We start from the raw sequence: 24,592 nt of genomic DNA on the forward strand, positions 1-24,592 counted from the left end.
AAATAAATTCTCTTATTTATCCACGTCTGGAAAAAAGTGCTGCCAAATAACCCCAGAGGAGAGAAAAAGAGGGCTTTTCTCTTCTGAAGTCACTTTTGAGCTCAGAATTCTATGCTACCAAATCCTGTTGCAGAGTTAGGAGTGAACTTTGTCAGTCTGTCTACAACAGTCATACATCACTATTTGGAATGTTACTATGGAGATGTTTTAGTCATCCTCAGTGGGCTTATGTGTTTTGGGTTTTTTTTTGTAATATGTTTGTGCTTCTAAAAATAAATATCCAATAACAGTCACTAAAATTCAACAAAGGAAAAATGAGAGCTGTCACAATCATTAAAACAAATTTGTGAGGCAAAATGGCATAAACCCCACTAGTATGTGGGAAGATATTTTGGACCCCATGGCAGCACCATCAATTATCCCAAGCACGCATTCCACAGGCCTCATTTTGTGCTGCAATACTGAACAACATGAAAACAAACACAAAATGTATTTGCAGGTTAGCAGTTTAACTTATTTTCATCAAATTTAGATGAGAGGAACCAGTTCCCAAAACCCCTCGAAGTGTGGGATCTTGTGACCCGTAGAAATGATGATAAATCCTTGCATTTCATTGGAGAGCAAACATGAGCCCCTGTCTTTGTGGGAACGTCATCTGATACGTTATTTAAAGCTTTAGAAAAATGTATCTTCAGTGCCATGGCAGGATCTACATACACATAAAATAGCTCTTTGTGTAGACATGAAAATCTTTTTAGGGAAGGATATTGTGGCTGGGAGGAGCCACAACTGCATACTTTGGTTGTTGGGATAAGATAAAGGTGCTCCAGAGGTTTTAAAGCTGACTGATATTTCATCCTTAATTTACAAAATCTCATTAAAGACTAAAACCAAGGCAAAGTAGATCTGCTACTGATGCATTTTAGAAATGCGGTTTCTGAAACTAAATTTTATTTCTTGTATTTTCCAAACTTTTGTCAGCATACTTTATCTTTGAGGAAAACAGATTTTTGCTGTATCATTGCTTTCACTCTATACTCTTTCTCAGTAATCTTTACTGGTAAATTCAAACTTTTACTCTTGCCTGAAGTGCTTTCATGACATAGCTGATTTTAAACTCCTCACCTGTTGTCTTCAGCAGTCTGATCAGGATGAAATCTTTATGGATTTCTTGTGAATCCACTTTAGTGCATCTTTTACTTTTCCTAATAACTTTACCTCCTCCTACTGTCCACATGCATCCTGTTTTTTGCTACTTTTTGTGTGTGTATTTGTGTGTTGGCTGAGCTGTGCTGGTTTAAAGATGAGATGTCAGGACCTTTGGATGGGAAGCAGAAAAACAGGAGGAATAGGCTTGCAACTGGAATTTAAAATGTCCTGGGTCACCCAGGGAGTTGTACCATGCACAGCAGTTCCTTTTTTATTTGAGTGCCCATGGGCCAGGTCCCTGCTATGGTGCATGGTCTGCTTAAATGCTATTCAAAAATGGTCTTGATTTTCAATATTCCTCCTTGCAAGTGGGATTACTTTAACAGGAAGAAAAAGTTGGGATTAAAGTCCTCGATCCTGAGTTTTTAGAAGTGTTTTGTCTGTAACCATAAATTCCCTTCCCTTGCCACCCACACAGACAACCAGCCTCTTTCTGCTCTAGATGGAATTGGCATTAAAGTGCTCCTATGCCACCATTGGTTTGCCAAGGCTAACAGAAAATGATATTAGAAACCATTGTTACACACACGTAGTAGTAAGAAAATTTTTCAACTAAACCCCCTCATTTTTAATGTGGCATTCCTACCTCTCCACAGAGTCTATAAATCTGCTTGTACTTTTAAAGTAAGAGCTGTAATAAATCACCAATGCCAACACATTGCAGAGTAAAGTATTAATTACAAAACCGATCCAGGCACTTGGTTTCGGTGTTTAACTCAGTGAGTTACTGAAAGTGGTATTTGCTTTGCTTTAGTAATTTTCTCTGTAAATAGTGCTTATTACAAAAGACTTATGGTAAAATTTATATACTACTTATGTATTTAAAACCACATCATTCACTAAATACGCTTAGTTTTTCTATTACTCTCAGCCATTGTAAGTACTAAGAGGGATGTGCAAAAAATCAGTTGTAAGCTGAGACCTTCTTCTGGAAAGTGCCACTTGCAGTTCAGTTCTCCCTGGCACAGGAAGGAATAAATCCAGGCTATTTGCACTTGTAACCACTAAGATTATCTTATACTGATGTTTTATATGATGTAGACTCTGTTTTAGCTTTGTCTTTCAAGCAAGACAAGGAAAGCACCTTGTTTTTCTCCTTTCTCCTTCCCTCCACCCCTGCCCTGTTAAATTCAAGCCAATCAGAGCAAAAAGTTACACCAGAATGGCTTTGCAGTTCTATTTATTTTATAGAACTACTTATATTTTCCCTGAGTGTTAGAAAGAATATCTAGGTAAGTAATTAGTGCACCTGGAAGATGGGACACACTAAGTACCAATCTCAGCTGCAATAAAAATAGAATTCTTTAAAGGATCATCAAAAGGAGAAAATGATCCCAATCTATGCCACAGCACCTTGTGGTTGGGGAGGTGGAAAATAAGATTGTTCAAATCCTAATATTTTAAAGAGCATTTTTCATCTCAAGGGAATAAAGTTAGCATGGCAGGACTGGGTAAGAGCAGAATTGCAAACAGCATCCTTTTCTCTGAAGGCAATAATGTTGGTTTGGGGGGATTGGGTGAAAGCTGAATTACATCCACAACTTTGTCCCAGCATCTGAAGGTGACAGAGAGCTATTAAAACCCAGGTAGTCAATGTTAAGTGATGGTTATAAAATTTATTATATTTGAATAATGCTATTTAATTAGAACCCAGCTATTAAAAATGTTTCATGAAATCAAGGATATTGGTAAATCAATAATTGATGAAAATTGCTTTTCCTTAACTGTTTGGAATCAAAATGCAGTTAGAATTTGAACTACCGTATTTTTTCTGAGATGGTGCAAGACTTTTTTATAGCCCAATTGCTTTATTTAATTTTATTTTGATTAGGGGGTTCAAAATCAGAAAAAGGAGGTTTGAATTGGAACCTCTTGCTTGAAATCTTATACAGCTATAATGAATCTTCCCAGCAGAGTGATAAAATGCTCATTTCTGAATAACATGCTTAGATGAAAGAATCAGCAAAAGTGACTCAAATTCACGATAGAATATAAACTTGTTTATGGTGTTAATTTTGATATCCAAGCATATCTGACTCTAGACTTACACAGGCAGTAGCAGAGAGAGATTCTTACAAGATCTTTAATGTCCTGGGGAAAAACTCTGGCCTTTTTTATCAGTAGGCTTTGCTCCTGAATTAAATGAATTTCACCCCAACAGATTTATCGAAGGCACACAATAACTTTCCATTTCCCTATAGAGCTGGGAGGCTTAAAGGATTGAGAAGGCCTGAGGAAGAACTGGGAAAGGAAAAAGAAATAAAGGAACAGTAGCAGCAAGGGAAAGGAAAGAGCAGCAATATTTGACATTTCCATGGTATTGTTACTCTTTCTGGCATAATCTACACACCATCACCCAAGTTCAGCCTGGATGAAACTGCTGGCACAGAACACACTTCTGAGCAGCAACAGCAAAGAAAAATGCTGGCCTCAGATAGAAAGGCAAATCCTATTATTAAAAATATCATCGGTCTTGAATGGCTTTGCTTGACAAAAGAACTTCAGACCACAAATGCTGAAAGTTAGGCAGCTGAATTAGAATTTAGCATTTGCATTCAGTGCTGCCTTCGGTAGAATTTGTATCTGGCTCTAGAACATTAATCTTGCTAAGTTGCCTAGGAAAGGGAATTTCTGCAAAGTTGTTTGTTTTTCAAACATGGCTCAATTTGTAAGAGAAGGAACCTTTTTAGACCCCTCCCTTTCCTGCAGCATAACCAAATTTTGCTGTTCTACACCAGGCCTTAATTTGACCTAAAAATAACCCAGGAACGAGAGCTGAATGGAAGGTGCCACCAAAAGAGAGGGGATGGTGCTGTTGCTCCTCCAGCTTGTCAGCCACATTCTCGTTTGGTTCCTAAACTGCAACCAGCCATCTTCAGAGTGCTAAAGTGAGATGCTGCAGGCACAGAGGAAGGCCCCCAGTGTGAGATCATGTGCTCAGGGATGGCTGCAGGGAAAGGGCTCTGGGTTCATTTTGGATTATAATCCTCTGGGAGCATTAGGGAAGGGTTCTGCTCCAGATCTGACACACCAGAGTGCAGCTGGAAAACTGCTGGAAGGGATGGAAAGGACTTTTGACTGGTCAAAAAATACTGGTAGTACTCGAATCACTATGTTAGGGAGGGATTTGGAAATTTTTGGGAACACTGATGCCTGTTCCATTCCCTGATAGGGGTAATGATAACAGCCTGTGCAGTCTAGGATTAAGCTCGTGTTCCTGTAAAGCTGAAATCAGAGAATAAACTGTGTGGGGAAACAAAGAATAAAAAAAAAATGCAAAATTATAATAACCACTCCAAATGAAGTGTAAGATTATGACATTCTGAACAACTTGAATGACATCTTTCTGGGGCAGAAAATCACTGATCAGGTGGAAGCAGGGACAGAGGGACATTAACTGACAGTTATGAGATATATGGAACAATGGTTAAAAAATAACCAGAAAAAACAATTTGTGGCTCTGCCAAAGCAAATTTCAGGTAAGAAAAGAGAATTAGATGCTTTAAAACATGACTGTTCTTCTTTAAATCAAAGAAAAGCAGGAATGTTATCAATGTAATCTGGTTGTCTGTAATGTGGCAGTGAACTAATAGATCTTTGGTGTTCCTCAATTTATATTAGAACTAGAGGAACTGCAGCTGATTTTTCAAAATTCAAACAAAAAATCAAGCTCATCTTTCCCTTTCACTCCTCTCAAGTGGTTTTTGTCTTTTTTTTTTTCTTTTTTTTTTCTCTGTGACTTGCCACCACAGTCCTAACCTCTAGCAATCAACTCAGTTTCTAAAGAGAATAAAAGCAATTTATTCCATTTCAATTTGCTGAGGGAAAATATACTCCAATACTAATTCTTGAACTGTGTTCATAAAAACAGTTTCTCTCCTTGCCAAGTTTTGTTTGTTGGAAAGTTAGTCTTTGAGGTACTAGGAACTAGAAACAAATATAAGGGCCTTTAACTTATCAGGAATTAATAATAAGAGATTCTTATGAAGTCTGTGGTGCCTTTTCTTCATGACTGTAAGATCTCCATTTTACTCCAAATCTGACTATTACAGGATAAATACTTGCCCTCTTTGCATCTGTTTTATAGATATTATAGTGCAGCTTCTAGCTACCAATATTGATGTTTCCCTTTACAGTCTGTACAACTAATTCTGTGGGGGGAAAAAAGCGCTGCAGAACTGCAAAATAGGAATCAGTCTATTTTACCTCAAACCAGAAAGCAGTAGCAGTATTTGCATGCATTTTTTTTCCTGATGACACCTTGTTTTGTTTTTATTCAGTGCCTAATCTAAGACAAAAGAGTGTTTACTAAATAACTTCTTTACTTTCTGTGCCACAGTTATTTGTTCAGAGTTTGCCATACATATATGTATATACATTATATATATATATATATACACTGCTTTGTTCTGTTTATAGAGGCTGGAGGGGAATGGAAACAAGACCTTTCCTCTTCCAACCATAGCAGAGCATCCTCACTCTGAGAACTGCTCTTGTTCTAAGCAGTGTTGAATAGTATGAGATTCTGATGATAATTAAGCTCCTTTTATTATTCTTGTAGACCTGTTACTGATGGGTGAGCTCTGGCAGAATGCTGCCCCGTGGTAGTATTACCCTTGGGCAGTATTGCCTGCAATTAATCTGCAGTTCAGTATCTGAGGCAGGCTAGTGAATTAGTATGTCCACTGATCTGTTCTTACATATTTAGGGTGGGGATTTGGGGAATTCTTTGCTTAATTTCTACAGTCATCTTTAAACAGTTTCTCTGCCTCCTGATGTAGGCTGCTATTCAAGAATTATTTGGACAAAAAGACTGAGAAGTGTGAATAGCAACTGTGTTTTTGTGTGTCACAGTTTTTCCTGAAGTATTAGGATACATGACTCTTCTCATCTAACAGTTCTTAAAGCTGTAATCCAGAGTGCAGGCTCTGTGGAGATGAGGTAAATGAGACATAATGTGACTCCAGCTGAAACCAAGAGAATAGAAGCTGTTGGAGAAAATATTGCAAAGGTTTCCAGGGTTTTCAGGTCTGCTAAATTACTTGTGGTCTCCTTGGTGATGTTTTACTAAACCCACAACTGATATCACAAAAAACCCCACAAACCAAACCCACAGTGAGACAACCAGAGACTGGAAATCCTAAACTAAGATACACCTTCAGCTATACTTAAATCTGGGAGCTCAGGAGACTGTTTTACAGAAAATTAAGTATCTGTAGTGAAAATATACTCGTGCAACTTAAAAATGCCTTCTGCAAGAATCTGTAGAAAAGCAAAAGGTGTGTGAACCCCCTTGATTAGTGTGACTGGAGCAGAATTAAAAGTCAAAAGCCTGAAATAGATGCTGAAACTTGCATGCTATTTCATTATTGTAGGTTAATGAAAGTAGATAGGTACCGAAATATGTGCAAAGACAGGGCACTTATTTGAATCCCAGTCATGATTTAGACATTCAGTCTGAAAAATTTTGACAAAAGAGCTTTTTAGCCCTTAATTATGTGCACAGACGGTACCAGGAGAAAGAGATGAGCTGCAGTCAGCTGTTTAGTATTTCTTGCACTGTGCTACCATTTGGTACAAATGTCTCTTTTGAAGGTAGCAGATCCATTAATCGCGTAATGGAAACACAGCTGCTCAGTCAGTCAAAAGACAGGATGCTGGCAAGGCTTTAGACTGTTAGAATGCCTTATTTACACGGATTTTCTTCTTGCAGCTTATTGTGTGAGACTTTCAGTGCTAGCTACATGCTTCTAAAAAGTTCTGACCCAAGCTTTTGTGCAGTTTTTTTAGCTGATAGGGGATTTTTCAGATCATAACCCTTGAAAGAGAACTGTGAGGAACCAGCAGTCATGCAAAAAGAAGAAACATAGAAAACGTATTTCAGACTGCAAGAATGCATCTTTGTCAATGGCAGTTTGATTATATAAACTCAGATTCTGTAAGGCCTCCCACTGCCCCAAGGATCTCTGGGCAGGGCCAAAGTATCACCATTTAAAAAAAAAATACAAAGTACAAAAGTAGCAAAGCTCCCAAACCATACTGATTTCTTTGGGCAAGGCCAGTCCACATTTGCAACAAAAAACTCTCGATGCTCTGCAAAGATCCCAGTGCAGCCTCTCCAACCACGCCAGAAATAGCTCTTTAATTGCGTTTCCAAACACAGTGTCCTGGCAGGAAAGCAATTAGGAGCACGGTGACACATACTCATGCAAGTGTGAGGCAACACGGGCTATAATTAAGGCATCTATTACTGATACCCTCAACATAAGAACCTTGTAAACCGATGTGCTGAATTATTTTACTGCACTCCATTTGAGCAGTATAATGTACTATGCATAGAAATACCAACCAGATAATATTTCCTAGAGATTCATTCCCTAATTGGATAATTTATTGATAAATCCCGTAGTAAAATCACATAACTCAATAATGTGAAATGTCAGTGTTTGCCAGTTAGTGAAAATCATTGCCATTACATAACTGTAATTTAAGTAAGAGACTGTTTTGACTTCTGTTATCATTATATTTAGAACCTGTTCATTTATAGCATAAGCCAGATCTCATTAAAGTCAAGGGGCTTTGGTTCATTGTATAATACTAAATTACTTTACCTGTATGAAAAACGAAAGATTTAAATGAAGAATCCTACCTTCATTTTTTTATCCTTGTCATTTATTTTTTTATCCTTTTATTCTCCCATCAGAGAGTAGGGACTGAGTACGTGTTTAAGGGAGTTGTAATTGTCAGTTTGGGATGCTGACCTGCACCCAGCTCTGTTTCAGCACTACGTGTTGGTGATGCGAGAATATGTTCGTACCCCAGGACTAGACTGATTATCATTTGCTCTTTGTTTTTATGCACTCCACAGCTGCAGTGATGAGGAGGGTGGAAATAATCAGGAAGGGCCTTGATTGACAGCCCCCACTCTTAGAGGGAATTCTTTCCCCCAAACTAGATGTGCTTTGCAGAAGTGGGGTACAGGGATGGATGTTTGCGTGGGCCTAGACTTGAAAACTAGGGATGAGTGCCAACTAAACACAGCAGGGGGAATAGTTTCAGAGGTCACTCCTCAAACATCTCGTGAGAAGATCAGGAGAGCCCCAATAACACGATCTGCACAGTTACAGAAAGCAGTTTGGGGCTCTGCAGTAGCTTACAGAGCACCATGCAGTTTGACTCCACAGATGAAGATATAGGAGAGTCTCATTTGTGATTCAGGGCACCTTTCAAAGAAACTCCAGCATGTGTCTCAGTTTGGAAGTTCATTCCACATTTCTCCATATGCCAACGAGATTTTGGCCTATGGGTTATAATTCCAAGTGGTATATGAGAGCTAACTGCTGGCATCTGCTACTGTGCTGCAAAGAGTAAACTATAACCTTAGCAATCTAAGATCTTTATTAATATTTAAAGAAAATGTTTAATGTTTAAACAGATTGTAAAAACTTTAATGAAGCCATTTGGAAAGTGGTTTGCATATGGCATTATGTTCCTTAGCCTACCAGCATCAAAAATGACATCATTTTTCAGCAAGATGAGCTTCTCTGTTAGAAATGCTGCTTCACTGCAGCTCTGGGTTACTTCAGGGTATGAATTACATCTGAGCATGTTGTATTTTCCAGTTCCTGTGCTTAAGCAAAATGAAGGAAAATGGGTTTTAATTTGTTTTCCAAGAGACTTTCTCTTCTTCGTAGGTCCAAAGTACTTTTTTTATTCAGGGGGCTGCGTGTGTAAGATACTAGAATATGATATTCCTTACAAAATGCTGATGACAAAGGGACACTTTGCTTGATGGGAACTAATGAGGCCAGAGACCATGAGCACATTCTCAGTTAAGAAGTCACTAATGCAGGTGTGCAAAAACAGATGAAAAATGAAAACTGCAAAATGAAGTATGAGAAGACTGAATATTCTAACAAGATTTCTGTATGTGCACACCCCATATTTTCAGTATTATGGATAGGATGGCAGCTGATTTATGATATAAGCCATAAATTATGCAGGTAATTACTGCTATACCATGAAGTCTACTGTTATCAGTTTACTCGTAGCAGTGTTTCCAAGCTGTTTACCATCCATCATATAGCTCACAGCTGAAAGAGAGGAAACAATCACAGCATTTCCACATAAATTTAAGGGGAGTCATATGTAAAGAGACTGCAGATTAACATTCTTTTAGCATGGTTAAGTAATCAGGAACATCAGTCAGATAATGAGGGATTTTGTTAAGAAATTCAGATTGAAAGATATGGTAGCGTAACTCCTTTTGCAGAAATCGAGATTTCCTCGTGTTGTTATGATTCTTCTTGTTAAACCCATACAGTAAGCAGCTTTAGCTTTCTTTACAGCATTATACTGTTCTGCAGGGTTCCATAAGATCTTATGATACATCTGGTCAAACAATGCACCTGGCACGTCTCCAGCCTTCAGCCTTTTCTGCTAAACACAGAAAATAGCTGTGCAGGGATCTGGGATTGGTTGGACACATCCTGTCAACTGCAATCCATTTTAAAGGTGATAATTACTGCCAGCACCACGGGTGGGGTGCATTTTCAGTTCGAGAGAAGAAGGAAGGAGAGCAGCGTGTTTGTGATGAGCCCTAATGTCTAGAGATGCCAGTTTTTGGACTCTTAGAGGGGTAGAAGGCTGGGACTTGTTTCTCAAATTTAGCAAGAATCTCTGCCTGCAGTTTCAGGTGTCTGCTCCTGTATTCATAGGCTAAGTGCAGCATAAACCATTCTTCTTTTTTTAACTGTGCTTACAACCTTTTTATGTTTGTATCATTTTCTTTTCTGAGAAAGAAGAACAACAGGGGCATTTCTGTGTTCTCCCTGATTGTTTTCAACAGCTGCACAATGAAGGTTTTGCCACAGGCCTCATCAACATCCCCCCCCAAACCCAACAAACAAACAAACAAAACCAAAAAAAAATCTGTGTGCAATATACGAAAACAAGAGCAAGGTTTCCCCTAATCTACTCGTTTCCAAAGTATTTACTTTAAGCAAAACTAGTTAAAACATGGGCAGAACTCTACTACTGCTCTTCCAATACAAATATATCTTTCCAAATGCTATTTTCTTTTCATTTTTTTGTTATCAGAAGGAGCTTTTTCTGCAAACCTTTCTATTGAGCTCTGTGAGTTGGCCACCTGTGCTCTTTGCTGAGCAGCACCATCTGAAGCCCCAGTCATCATAACTTCTGAATGCCCTTGCAGGAGATCAAGGCCGTTGGAAATTCAGGATTTTTTTTGTCCAGCTGCAGGAAGGGAACCATGAGACAGACAGAGACAATGCCCATCACAGCTAAATTTTATGCTCAGTCTCCTCTTACGAGGAAGAAAGTACTTCATGCACGCAACCTGTTTAATGCTAACCAGGAATTGGGACTGTACTGGATCCTTTTGGCAAAGACCTCTTGTCGAATTTTTGAAGACCTGAGTCTGTCTTTCCCAGACGTGAGTGCCGTGAATCAGTTAAGAAGAACTTTCAGTTTACCCTCGGAGTACTGGCCATCAAATACCTTATCTCATATCCCCCAGCCCATGGTGCTGTATACCTTGGAAGATAATAAAAATAATATTCTACCATGAAATTTTCCCGTAGGCAGTGAGAGTGTGCTGGGAAAACAGATTCCTCCTGCACAGCACCTATGCAAAGACTGATTAGAATCTGGTACTGGTGGTAACTTGGTTTGGAAGATAACTTTCTTTTCTCTCAGTCTTTCTCTCTGCTAATGGTGTATTTGGAAACACCTGACCTCTTGCAACGCCTTAAAGGTCATTTTTGCCTAAGCAGAGTTTCTGAACAAATCACAACAGCTGTCAGTCAGGCTGCTCATTTCAAAAGGGTGAGAATTATGTTTTGTGGTAGTTGCTGCCTCGCTAACTATTGAGGACATTTTGCTGTAAGTAGGGTTTTTCTTGATCTTGAAATACTCTCAAAGGTTTTTGTAAGTCAAGAGATCGAACTGTAAGAGCCATTATAACCTGACATTTGTGTGTATGCTTTTCTTCCCAGAAGTGTAAACACATTATCTATAAACAATCCAGCATCTGATGACAGAAAATAGTAGGCATTAGCCAGAGATATTTTAGGATCAGCTGTGTGCTGTAGAAACAAGCCCAGCTCAACTGTTGGTCTCTTGGACACTCCCACAAGCAGCAGAAGCAAAGCCAGAGGGCACACACATGTCCTGTGCACTGGGGAGGGGTTGGGATAAGGGCACTCAACCTATTTCATTTTGTGCTGCTGCTCCCCCCTGGGAATTTCGAGGGCTGCTTCTCTCAGGTGTGAGATACCATGGCTGGGACCCTTTGCAGAACAGATGATGCAGTCTGGGCGTTATTAGCACACGGCCAGCTCTGCTCAGCTGCTTCCTTCTCACAGACAGAGAACAGCAGCAGCTGCTGCTCCTGCCATGTGCCTTCAACAACAACAGTCAGGAGAAATCAGTCTGTTACTGGAGCAGACTTTGCAGTGCCTTATGAATTTTCCTATGAAAAGACAGCTGAGGGAAGAATCCCATGTCAGTCACTGTATCCTGTGCCTAGAGAAAGGAGCTCTGTTGTTTCAGTGGTGGCTGTAATTTGGTTACAAGGCACAATGTGGTTATAAGCCAGCAGAAAAGCAGCAGAATGAGCAGATCACAGTGATGGGGCTTTGTTTGGATATAGTGAGCCAAAACCTGACTTCAGCCACCTCTTTAGTCCTACAAGGCTCTTTTTAGTAAAACAGTCTGTTGGAGTTCAGATAACACTCCTCTGATCAATTGATTACCTTTCCCCTTTTCAGTCGATTTTACACCTCCATTGCCATACTTTACTTTTACTTTACCGTTTCAGTTTTCTTCTGACTTGAGTCTATAATCATGGATGGAACAGCATTAACTTAAGCATTGGAACAAGCTCCCCAGGGATGGTGGAGTCACCATCTCCAGAAGTGTTCAAAAACCAAGCAGATGTGACACTCTGCAGTATAGTTCAGTGGGAACAGTGGGATTCAGTTGATGGTTGGATTTGATGATCTTGGAGATCTCTTCCAGCCTTAGTGATTCTGTTATTCTAAGTCTGAAGTCTATATTGAAATTATATGATAACATACTAGGCTCAAGAGACTATAATGATTTGATTTACAGTTTTTGAGAAATTATAAAGTACATGTTTTATGACTGTTTTGTCAACCTGTTTTGATTAATATAAACAGAATTAAATTAATATACTTATAAACACAATCCTTTTACACCAAAGTTTCTTTGGAATGCAGCTTAATTTATGATTCAACAATCAGCTGATTGATCCCTAACCTGTGTCCTTGTTGGAAAACATATAGCTATGTCATCAGTGAGCTAGGAAAGCTTTTAGAATTCCAGGTATTTTCAAGGGATGTCCTGGAAATATTAGCTGCTCTTCTGCAAAGTGATGACTTTTTAATAATCAGAGATAATCATGTCTGCTTTATAGCGTGGAGAGTAAAATTGGAACCAACCAGTACTGTGTCCATCAGTGAGCAAAGCCCCAAGAGCAGGCTGGACTTTCAGTCCTACAGTCTAAATAACTTGCTGCAGCATTTTAGTGAGACCACATGCTTTGGTGGAGTTACTCAGAAGTGAAGCAGCACTGAGCTCTCTTGTTTTTCCTTTACCTCATTCTCCCAGCTGTGTAAAAGCTTGCAGGTGAAGGGCCACTGAAATCTTAATGTGTTCTCTTGTGCACACTGCACGCCCAGTGCAGCTGGACAATCAGGACACGAGCTTTTGTCTCTAAGACAGGTGTTTGTAATGGGGTGGCTGTCAGGGTCAGCAAAACAGCTCACTGTTTAACTCTAGAAAAGCCATTCCATTTAATTTGAGATAGCAACCTGCACTAGCTTGTTAGACACAACTGTTTCACAGGTGACTGTGTGAACAAGGGTTAGGCTGGGGGAGTGAATGGAGACAGGGCAGAGTGGGACACACTCCCTTGTTGGCTGGACATGCTTTCTGGTGTCTTCTTGGGATTCCCTGGCTCTACACCCAGAGGAGATGCATTTCAGAATTCCCTTTCCAGAATCTGTAAGTTGTTGACGCTCCACATTGCTGTAAACAGAATTCTGCACATCCTTGCAAACTTACCCAAAGAAAGGTGTTGCCCTGTGCCATTCTCATCACTGTGGTTGTTCCCCAGAGTTAAAGGAACACAACCAGAAAATGATACAGCTCCTAAGGATGATGGGTAACATTTACAGCCTTAGTCAGTCCTCCCCCTCCAGGAAAATGTACTGGTCTGAGCTCGGCATTTGAGTGGAAGTGAGAGAGGGCAGAGAGAAAAAGACAGTGAGGTATTTCTTGTCTTCCTGGAGAGAACAGAGTATTGTCCTGTCCGTGCATCCCTTTCTAGAGGTGACCTGTAGGGATTTATACTGCCCACTTCCCACAAACCAGGGATTTCCATTTATCTCACAACACCCTGCCCAGCTACTGACTGACTTGTAGCAGAGCAAATCAACCCAGCCCAACTGTACATCTGCAGCCTGATGTAAAACCTGAGCCCTCATGTCCCAAGATTTAGAAGCAACTGTTGTTTGGCTGCAGCATAACGTGAGGTGAGGTAGCAGCTGTAAATAATTCTGGAGAAAGCTGCTCAGAATCAAATAGCTTTCGATCTGATCCCAGCAGTTTCATCTTCTCCTTCACGAAAGATATATTGGCTAAATTAAACTTTAAGTGTCTGAGACTCAGGAGCACTCTGTTTGACCTAACCTTGTTGCCACGGAGGGCATGGTCGATGGCAATGTTAAAATCACTGTGACCACAGTCAGGTCAATGAGGATGACTTAAAAATACTGCCATAAAACATCGTTCATGTTAAAACATGACAGTAAAAACACACCGAGAGAATGTTTATAAATACTTAATGACAATTGGGATAAGTGAACTGAATGAAAACCATCTAAAGCCTCCATTTTCACTAAATCTTTGTTACCTTACTTTTCTTACAACAGTGTTAAAATACTCAATTTTTTTCTTACAAGATTAATGTTACTTCATACTTCCAGATTCAGATGCTTGAAATCCAGCATTTCTCTTTCATGGAATGTTAAACAGTGATTGACAGGATCATAAAGAATACATGGGGACTAATAATTGCATGGCATCTTTTAACAGGCGTTTTTAATTGAGGTTCTGAAATTCTCACTTAAGAACTGTAGATGAGTTTTCATTTTATATCAATAACTGAATAAAAACATACTCGTCTTTTTTTTTCCCCCTTTACCTATTTTTTTTAGAAAAAATGATGAGGTATTATGAGATATGCAGAACTCAGCATCACAGTCAGAAATACCTTCTCTGTCATTGTTTACTGGATTTTGCCATCAAGCTATAGAATGTTAAAGTTCAGTAAAAAAAGTAAAGAAAATTATGCAAAGCAGTAAAAAAAAAAATGCATTTATTTAAAAACAGCTAACACAATTTCACAATCAGATTTACAGTTTTAAATCTGATTTCCATGGGTTTTGTTAGCTGTAGCCTGAGCCTCAACTCACTGTTTTGTAAGTGTGCATTGCAGTTCAGCACTCACTGAAAGTTCTGTTGTATTGTAACAAAAGAGAGAGACTGCTTTGGAATAATTCTATAAATGAACTGAAAAGCCCTTGATTTTGGCCAGTAATGAGTAATAAAACCGACTCAGATTGGGAGCAAAGCCAACTATCTGAGCAACAATATTAATTTGAAGTGCATTGAAGTCATATATGATTCTGAGAATGCCAAGTGGATGGCTTATTAAATTTGCTTGAAGAGAATTCTTGGGAGAAGAGAAAGAAAAAGGCAGTGCAGGTCTCACTGAAACAGCTGCATATGAAAGGCTAATGTTTGGATTAGAAAATAAATTAGAAGAATTCAAAGGAATTTAACAACAATTTTTGAACTACATCATAAAGGAGCCTGAGGATTAAGAGCTTATGGGGGAAGAGAAAAACAGAATAGAAAAGGGTGCATAAACTCCTAACTGCATAGAGAAACAAATAATCCCTTTTGTGTGTGTTCAAGGGTAAATCCAGTTTATTTTCACCATTTTATTTGTGCTTCTTGAATAGAAGGCAATAACAGAGTAAATAGGAACAAAACCAGTATGCATTCAAACAAAATGTTAGTTAATTCTGTAGTTGAAACCCCTTCATATGTAATTAAAAATATCACCATTAAAAATTAATATCACCATATCAAAAATATCTTTTTCTCTGTCTGAGGCTATGCATCACTAAATCATGCAGATGAATCTCTGAACAATCCTTGTATTCAAATTTGAAGTGATATGCAAGGGTAGCAATGGCAGATTTAGTTCAGTATTTCTGCACCAGAAACAATTCCATAGCAGATATTGTGTCCTTCCCTTACAGTGCAGGCATCAGAGAAAGGTTACTTCTCTGCTGGAATACTTTTTGAAAGCATCAGTCTCTGCTGGTGTGAAGAAATGCAATTGAGAAGCCTTACCCTGTTCAATAGCTAACACTTTATTGTGGAAGTACTGACCAGAAACCTTTTTGTGATTTAAACTCTGGGAGACTCTGACAGTTGAGCTGGGACTCTGGCCAGTATTTTTTTTCTATCAAGCTGTTTTTGATAGAAAATTGGATTTTTGATTAAATTGAGATGTGCAAGAAACGATGAAATTTTCGACGTAAAATTTCCAATGCTTAACAGAGAGGAGCTGCTGGAAAAGGTACCAGATTGCATCATGAAAATTATAGTATTGGGCTGTGTGTTTCCATTTTGTTCTAGGAGATAGATTTTCTACAACCTGGTGTTCATGGGACATATGGGTCAACATTAAAGGGGAAGAAAACTGCATTTAAATGACTTTTTATAGGATCTAGGTAGTGGCAGGGTAGTCTAAAATTACTCCTTGTGCTGAAAAGTATTTTGAACATTGCAGTGGCATAGATCTGAGAACACCTCCACGTTTTCAAAAATAATTACAATGCTCTAGTCACCTGTGCAAACAAAAACCAGGTGACCAAATTTCTCATCTCTAAGCTCTAAATAATACAATGGGGGGAAAAAAAATCACTGTCCTTCTAATTGGTCACTTTTCCATGAGGACTGTGCACCAGACTGTAGATTAGACAGTCCTTCTGCAAAAATCAAGTGGATCCAGTCTCTCAGACCACTTGTGCCTTACCAGAGCTCTTTGATTTCCTCATCTTTGAAGCGTTTTTGGATGGGAGGTGCTGTAAACTGTTGTCTGCATACCTGACTGACATTTCAGGTCTCTTGGCAAGGACAGATTCTTATATTCTCATTATTTTTTTCCTTATCCAGAGAATTGTTACTGTTTCTCCGGTCTGTCCCCTATTCCAGACAAGCCTCTCCCCTTGCATCAGTGAAAAGCCATCCAGTTCTATTCCAGGAACTCTTATTCCTTACACCACTTGAAGACACAAACTCAATTATTTCCATGCCCTACCTGTTTAGTTCTCATTTTGGAATCTGCTGACAGATTGTTGTAGGTGTAATGGGCCTGTGTAACTCCACAGAAAAGGACTGCAACAATACCTGAAATTCAGAGAAAAACCAGAGTTAGCTCCTTCCTTTCTCTTACTTAGGTTTGCAAAAAGTTGCATAAAAAAGAAAATTAGTCTCTTATCAGCTTTTTATAACAGAAGAAACTTGAGATATATTTATAAGAGCATCTTTTAAACAAACTAGATTTTTTTTTCTTTGCTGGAAGTCCTGTAGGTCTTGAATCTTCTCCCTGGACAGTCATGCATTCATAGCACTTCTACTGTTGTGTATTTGGCCTGAGGCTGTAGAAAATTTGTTTCAATTAATACATGGCATGATCTGACCATAATCTACCTGACAGTAATTGTTAATGTAGGAATAACAGAATTATTACCTTACTACATCTTTCTCTAGACTCTCCTTGGATTGCTATCCTTGCAAATATTGGCCAACAAAATCCAATTTTGTTTCCTTGCAAGACCCTCTTGTTTCTGGGAAGAATTATCAAGGCATTAATATGCCTTTGATGGGAGAATGGAGTAAATAATTCTGAGATGAATTTGACACAAGGGATAACTGCCATCAGAAAGAAAATGAGAAAGCAAATACTTATTTCCCCCCCCCCCCCCCCCCAAACCCCTGTGGACATTTTCTTTGCTGCTGGGTTATCTTTATATTGTAAATTTACCTGTACTGCTTCTACAGAACTGTCTCTGTAGCCAAGAGAAACTCCACCAAGCTTTAAGTAATGTGTCCTTGCTTTTTAATATTTATTTTCTTAAGTCTGCTTTGATATTCATTTTTCTCTAGCTACACTAAGACTTTTCTTCACAGTAAATAATGTGAGGAGTGGTGAGGCTGTCACTGCTTACATACATTTCAGGGAGTTGATATTTTTGGGAGGTCTAATTGCTCTCATAAACGCGTCTTTTTTTCCCAGTAACTGTATTTGATTGTGCAGAACTGATCTGGTGAGTTGAAAAATTCTCCAGGCATTGATAATATGCAGTGGGATGCTCAAACCGTGACATTTCAGCTAAAGATGCAGCCAGTCAGTAGTGCTGCTGAGTATCACTAGCTCCAGGCTCAGTAACAGGAATGGAGATAAGAGTTTCTGATTCACTTTATTAATCATCCTGGTTCTGTCTTGCATTTTTAAAATTGACTATCAAATATGATTATAAACTGTTCTCGACTGCTAAGAAACTGTTAATTATGTGTGTGAGGGAACTGAGTGACGTGAGGAAAAAAAAAAGGCCCAAATCTGATTTTCCAATAAGAATAAATGAACTGAACTGTGCAATTATGCAAGTGGAGAAAGCAGATCCCCTGTTTCCAGGGAAGGCTGGGGGAATGCAGAGGGATATTTCAATTGCTCCAATAGAAAGCTTAATATGTACCAGCCGTGCCTCTTGCAGTGAATGGTTCGTTAAAAGGCTTGGAGAAAACTGTTTGTAAGGCATTTACATAAAAATGATTACTTAAGAGTAAGGAGCAATTACACTTTAATGCAACCACAGATGACAGAGAAGTACCTAAAGAGGCAAACACAGAACTCTTCAGTTAGAAGGAAAAAGCAATCTGGATTTCTGTGTAAGACTGTTAAAGCTGGAGCTTAGCTGGGTAGCAAAACAGTGTATGAACAGAGTAGGGCACGTAAATGAGGTTGTGAAGTTTTTGCAGGCTTGCTTGCACAGAGAAACAGGAAAGAGCAAATGTGGCAATACTGGAATTGTAAACAGAAAGTATCTATTGGCTGTAGGGAGGCAGATAAAACAAGGCAGTCTTTTTAGCAGTCCTTAGTGCTCAGTGGGTAATTTCAGCCTGCTGCAGACAGCTCATTTGTTTCATTTTTAAGCGGCAGAATTAGCAACTACTGAGACACGAAGGATTACAATTGCAGAACAAAATGCTACCTTAAACAGGCAATGTTTTGATTTGAAATGGGAGATCAGTTGTTAAGTGCAATACAGCTCCTTGTGTTTTATTAACAGATGAGACACTTCACAGTGAAATGCTTATAGTCACCAGTAAACCTTGAGCTGCAGATCATCCTCTTTAAAGATCTTTTATTAGAAATAAAAATCTTACCATTTTATTTGATTTTTCCCCACCTTATATAAGAGAAACAGATAGCTTGTTAGCTGTTAATACAGTTAGGGAACTTAGATTATTTTTACAAATACTAGTAGTTGATTGTTAGGATAAAAGCTAGTAATATCAAAAGACAATACAGGATAAATGGATAACTTGTATATTAAAAAGTATTTTGCTGATGGTGGGAACATTAACCTGATAGTGTGAGAATTAATTGACGAGAGTTAATCTAAAAATACCTTCTGTATTGTCACTAAAAGACAAATTTGTTTTTAATTATTTCACAAACCCGTAAAAAAGAAACATTAGAAAAGGGCAGCATGTGCAATGTGCTTTTAATGTAAACCTGGAAGTGAGTGGCCACAATCAAAACTTGAGACTTTGTTAATTTGAGAGAATAAAACTGACAGGATGTGTCCAGCTGTCAGGGCTTTTGGTGGTAAAAAAGGGATAGAAAAAAACCCACATCAAACCTCTACCTTTTGGGGACCCAAGGGAATGGATAAAAGGTATAGCTTCCTCTCTAAAGATGCACTGCATACCACAAATCCTCCAGAAAAGCAAAACCAGCAGGGAATGCTCTTCATCAAAGGTGTGAAACGTGTGGAAAGGAGAACAGTGAGGATTAGGTAAAAGAGAAATTATTTAAATCAGATAAAATTTACTGTGGAGTCATATTTTGATCAGAATGTCCCCAGCACGTCCTGGGGTGCAGAGTGAAGGTGTGAGTGGCAGGAAAGGAGAGTGTCTGCCTGGAATTGCTGCAGTAATAAGGCCATACCCCCAGTGGCAACAATCTCCCCATTCAGAGTGTTTTCACCAAGGGTGTGGAGTGTGACCAATCATTTTCGTGATCCTAAAGAAAAGATTTAAGGCTTGTTTCCCCAGTCCTGCACCAATGCAGAACTAAAGCTCATACTTTGTTCGTGAAGCTTTTATCTCTGGAGTTGTAGGAGGTTTAGTTTATGTTGAAGTGACAGAAAGTAACAAAAGATGGAGCTGAGGGGATTTTTTTGGCCCTTATCTGGGGATGGTTCATTGGTGTTGCACCTGGCTGCTTCCAGACCTGAGCTTCAGTGTTGTACTTGTGTAACCTCAGAGGAATTGCTGAATTCAGTTTAGATTGGAACCCCCACGGTGACACACAACAGCTTTTATTGTAGATGTGCTAAGAGTGCTTCTCCTGTTTATCCTGACCCTCTGCAATAGCAGTGAGACTCCACTATCCTCATTTGATGCAGCTGGTCATTGCTCTCAGCCTAATGCCATGCTAGAATATGCAATATTCTCAAAAACCATGTACCTTCCTCATTTTCCCTTCTGGTATAAAAGGCTTTACCTACCCCAGGCCCTAAAATAGCCAACCCCAAGGATTGGCTGCAGATTTGTGGCAGACTGGCTCAGTCATCTGTCAATGCACAGCCCTGCAGAGCCATCTTCCCACCTCAGAACCACCTGCTTTCCTGATTGGGCTCAGATTTCATCCTGTGCTCCTGGGAGTGGCAGAACTACAGCTTAGAGGATTGAGTTTTACTCCAAAAGCCAGGGTATCTCTTCTCCCTCCTAACTGAGAGGAGTCTGCCTACTTCTCTGTGTGACACAACATGGCACATAGCTTATGAATGAAGGAAAGAAACCCACAAAGTTTAGAACTGAAAGCCCAGAATAACTTATAGAATAATGTCAGCTCAGTGAACTGAAGCCCGTGGGGTCCCAGCCTGACTTGGGCTTGCAGAACTGCAGACAGGAATGTCCTGGTAGGTCCCTTCTCAGAGTGTCACAGGAAAAACTGATCACAACATTTTAAAAAGCGATGAGGTAGATGGTGGATCCAAGAAAAGTTACAGCAAACAAACAGGAGCAGTGAACAGCAGAGTAAATGCACTTTGTCAGCAGCACTAAAGGAAGGGGAAGTTGGTGACATTTGTTCTTGCTGTGTCCTAAACACAAAGGTAGCACAAAAGTGCCCCAGTGAGAGACCAGAGTTTTGGACTCATCCTGGGTACATCATCCATAATAAAATACTTATTTATTTTTGGAGGAAAAACTTTCCCTCTAGATGGACTGTGCTCTCCCCTGAGCCCCTGAACAAGAAGGCAGGTGTCAGACACATCGCAAAATGTTCAGATGAGAATTGCTGAAGGTGAGGAAACAGCAGGAATTTATTATCACAAACTTTTCCCTTTATAATGTTCAGAAAACAAAGGGCTCTGAAAATCAGTAAATGAAAAAAGAAGATGCTCTTCAATATTTTTTTCCTTCAAGGCCTATTTCTTTCTTGCCTTCATAGTGCAGATCTTTATCATGTAAAAATCAGGGGGGTTTGGCTGCAATTTTGATGCCGCTACACTGATAAATTCTCTATGACTTTGAAGTATGCATTCACTTAACACCTACATGCAAGAAAATTCACATAGATGTTTGAGTGTATTTCTGCAGGTATATTAATCTCTTTTTATTTGAATATCTACTCACTTCAAACAGCTGTAGGTAGAGAGGGTCTAACTGAGGTGAACGTTCCATGTACATCATGGAATCTTTCACACACTAATGACGGATCATTTAAAATTTAGCAAATTTTGTCAATTACAAAACAAGAGAACAAGGAATTAATACATGCAAGATGTACTTTCCTCACTTATCTTGACAAGTGTTTAATTTAAATTATTTATGAATATTTTTATACCCTACTAGTAAATACTCTGTAAGGAAGTCTGAACATGAAAACAACTCTATTAGCACTGACCTTACTCTAGTACTCTGCTATTACAGCTTTTCTCAGCAGTCAGGGATGATACACTTCAGGGCAAATGAGAAAATGCACAAATTAGATTCTACTGTATAAGAATCAATTTATCATGCATATGTCACTGAAGATATAGCTATGAGATTAATAACCATAGCATTAATTTATAATTTACAGTTATCAGTATAACAGTAATTGTGTAGTCATCCCGGATTTTTATTCTGATTTGCTGGTTCAATCACATCCATTTTTCAACCAGGGTCAGGCCCATACACTGTGTGTTATGTATCATGGAATATCTTGAGGCAAAGGAATAAAATATTGACCTGTACTGCTCTCCATTTACATTTTATTTAAAAAACCTGCTAGCTGAACAAGTGGGCTCTACCACCTACTATACCCACACAAGAACAGTATAGCCCATTATTTCTAAATTGTGAAATACTTCAATATTAGACTTCAAAAGGCTCAGAGTGATTGAAGAACTGGTATGGAAAGCATTATAAGAATGAAATTATTTTGCAAATACATTACTTAATAGCTACAGGGAAATACTGGTGTCTGGTGTTAATCCTTTGAAGTTCATTAAGAAGGAAGGAACAGAGAAAACACAATATCCAAGGAAAATGAAGTTCAGATGCCCCTCTTTTTATTCATTGGCCTGAAGATTTTGGCAGTAAGCTGGATGCAAAATTGTTTAATTAATAAGACAAGGATGCCAGAAGATGCAGATGTTGATACTCATTCAGGCTGATATTAAAGAAGTAACATGCTAGTTCCAGGGAACTCAGTAAAAATAATAAATGTAACTGTTGACTTCAAAAGCCTTTCAACAGTTTTGCAAACAAACCAGCATGGGTTGCATCATCACTCCATTAAGCAGTTTTCTTTCCCTGGCATTATTTAGAGCACTGGATTTCAGGGGTGAAGGCCTCAAAAACATTAAAACAATCAGGGTCATACAAACCTTGTTCTCTTGAATTACACTGTACAGGAGGTTGCTGTGTAGATAAACTATATCCATTTGCAGTTTTTACCTAAACTTCTGTTTACTCTTTAATGGAGGCCCTGGGTATCTAATTGAGTGTGATTGTATAATCTCTTTCCTGGCATTGATGACAAAACAACCAGCTTACACATCTCTCTGCCTGTCACTGGGACATTGCTGTGCTAAAGGTGTTCGTGCAGGGGCACTGAACAAGAAAACTTCTTTTTGTTGAAGTGCAGAGGTGGATGCCACTGGCAGTGTTGAGGATGGCCCCGTCCTATGTTTAGTCACTGATAACTGAGAACAAGAAGGGACCAGGACATGCAGTGTGTGCAGAGGAACAACCATGCCACAGTCACATGGCACTGCATATCTGCTTCCTTGTACTTACTGTCAGCTTTGGTCCTACAGCTGGGCAGAAAATAGTTGGATTATTAGTGGGACTAATAGGGATGGGATAATCTAGGGAAGAAGGGCTGAGGACTTGAGTCTGATCTAATATGTCTTTGTCCAGAAGAACTATTCAATGTCTCCTAATGTTCTTAAAGGTGAAACAATCTTCAGTGTAGCAACAGGCTTTTAGAAGATTTTTATGTGATGTCACACCTAAAATAAACATGCATTTTACCCACACTAGAGCCATATTATAAAACTGCTTTTATTCAGTAAAATTCCCCACTTACCTGTAAGCCCAGCGGCTTCTGCTGATAAGAAGGCACTCCAGGATAGGAGGAAAAACAGACCTGTCTCCAACATAGGAAACTCACACAGCTTTGTAAATTTTGTCAAGTGCTAAAAGATTACTAAGGAAAAATAAAAACCTGACAGTTTTGTAAGCTGAAATTACTCCTGACCCAGTAAAGGATGAAAGAAAGCAAGCTCCCCCACCACACTCATCTGCACAAGTGCAATGCAGGAACAACTGCCCAACTTCTAAGTTACCTCAAAGGGGGAAATCCAGAACAGGTTTTGAAGTCAGCTATTTAAGTGCTTTTGTGGGGTTTGAATTAATGCCTAGTTGGTTGCATTTGATATTCTTTTTCCCAGCAAAAGGAAGTAATTTTGTCCAGTTTTATAAGCTAACTGGCATTTGTTTCCACTTGCAGCTGTGCAAGAAAACTGAAAATCACTGTTCTTTTACAGTAGCATTTTATATGAAGAACTGTAAAACCCAAGAAAAAATGCAGGGCCACAGAGAGACCTTTCATTTCTAGCTTGGGTAAACTGATGAAGTTGTCAGTCACTCTGACAGGGTGCAGTGTTTTCCTTGTATTTTTGTATAATTGCTGCTAGCCTGTAGTTCATAAATAAGTTACTGTATTCAGTAAATTCATGTTTTGACCTCAAAATACTTCAAAACACTTTCCTTAAAATGCAAATATTTTAAAATAGTAAGATAAAGACCAGAGTCTTGCCTAATGCTCAAAAGGAATTTGAGTATGAGGGTTCTTTGTGGGTTCTGACAAATAACATTTTCTGTCAGTTTATGATTTGTCTTTTGGTTTGCAAAGACTTGAATGTAGAGTGAAAAGGTTCAGGCTTAAACTAAAAGTGGTCAGTCTCAGATATCACGTGGTTTTTTCCCAACATATATAAATTTTCTCCCTGAAAACAAACCATAAAGGATATTAAAGCTGTGACAACGGCATAAGAGGATCCCATGGCAAATGATCCAGCAAAGATGCCCAGGAAATTTCCCACTGACTGGAAGAAAGCAGCAGCATCAAAAGCATTTGGATTCTCCTTAGGACTGTAAATGGAGATAGAGCTGAAAAGAAAACAAAGGGAGGGGGGAGAGGGAAAGAAAAAGGAATAACAAACTCGATCATATTGTTACAATTTTGGAATCATAATTGAAAATTAATATTTGTAGGGACTCAGAATGCAAACCAAGGCTTCTCTGGGCTAATAGCACATGAGAGCAAAGCAGATGGAGACTGGGGACAGCCAATTTATTTTCAAGGTATCCCACTGTAAATCAATAGCTGTTAATGCCAGTCAGCAACATTTGTATACTAGAAGTGCCATAAGCAAGGCCAGCTAAACATTTAAAGGTGGTAGGTGTATAAGGA

The 24,592-nt window shown here is 39.0% G+C and overlaps 1 protein-coding gene across 1 annotated transcript in view; it reads right to left on the reverse strand.

The window, feature by feature from the left end:
- The window catches only part of SLC9A9 (solute carrier family 9 member A9), a 146,958-nt gene that overhangs the window by 64,298 nt on the left and 58,068 nt on the right, over positions 1-24,592 (reverse strand). Inside the window, exons 7-9 of the mRNA XM_027900401.1 lie at positions 24,150-24,288; positions 23,204-23,309; positions 16,652-16,740 (exon numbers count right to left, since the gene is read on the reverse strand). Of these exons, the coding sequence (XP_027756202.1) occupies positions 16,652-16,740; positions 23,204-23,309; positions 24,150-24,288 (334 nt within the window). The remainder of the gene's footprint in view (positions 1-16,651; positions 16,741-23,203; positions 23,310-24,149; positions 24,289-24,592) is intronic.

This window comes from Empidonax traillii, unplaced genomic scaffold, assembly GCF_003031625.1.
Source record: "Empidonax traillii isolate 1590-97213 ecotype Southwest subspecies unplaced genomic scaffold, ASM303162v1 scaffold722:size395592, whole genome shotgun sequence".
NCBI classification, from domain to species: domain Eukaryota; kingdom Metazoa; phylum Chordata; class Aves; order Passeriformes; family Tyrannidae; genus Empidonax; species Empidonax traillii.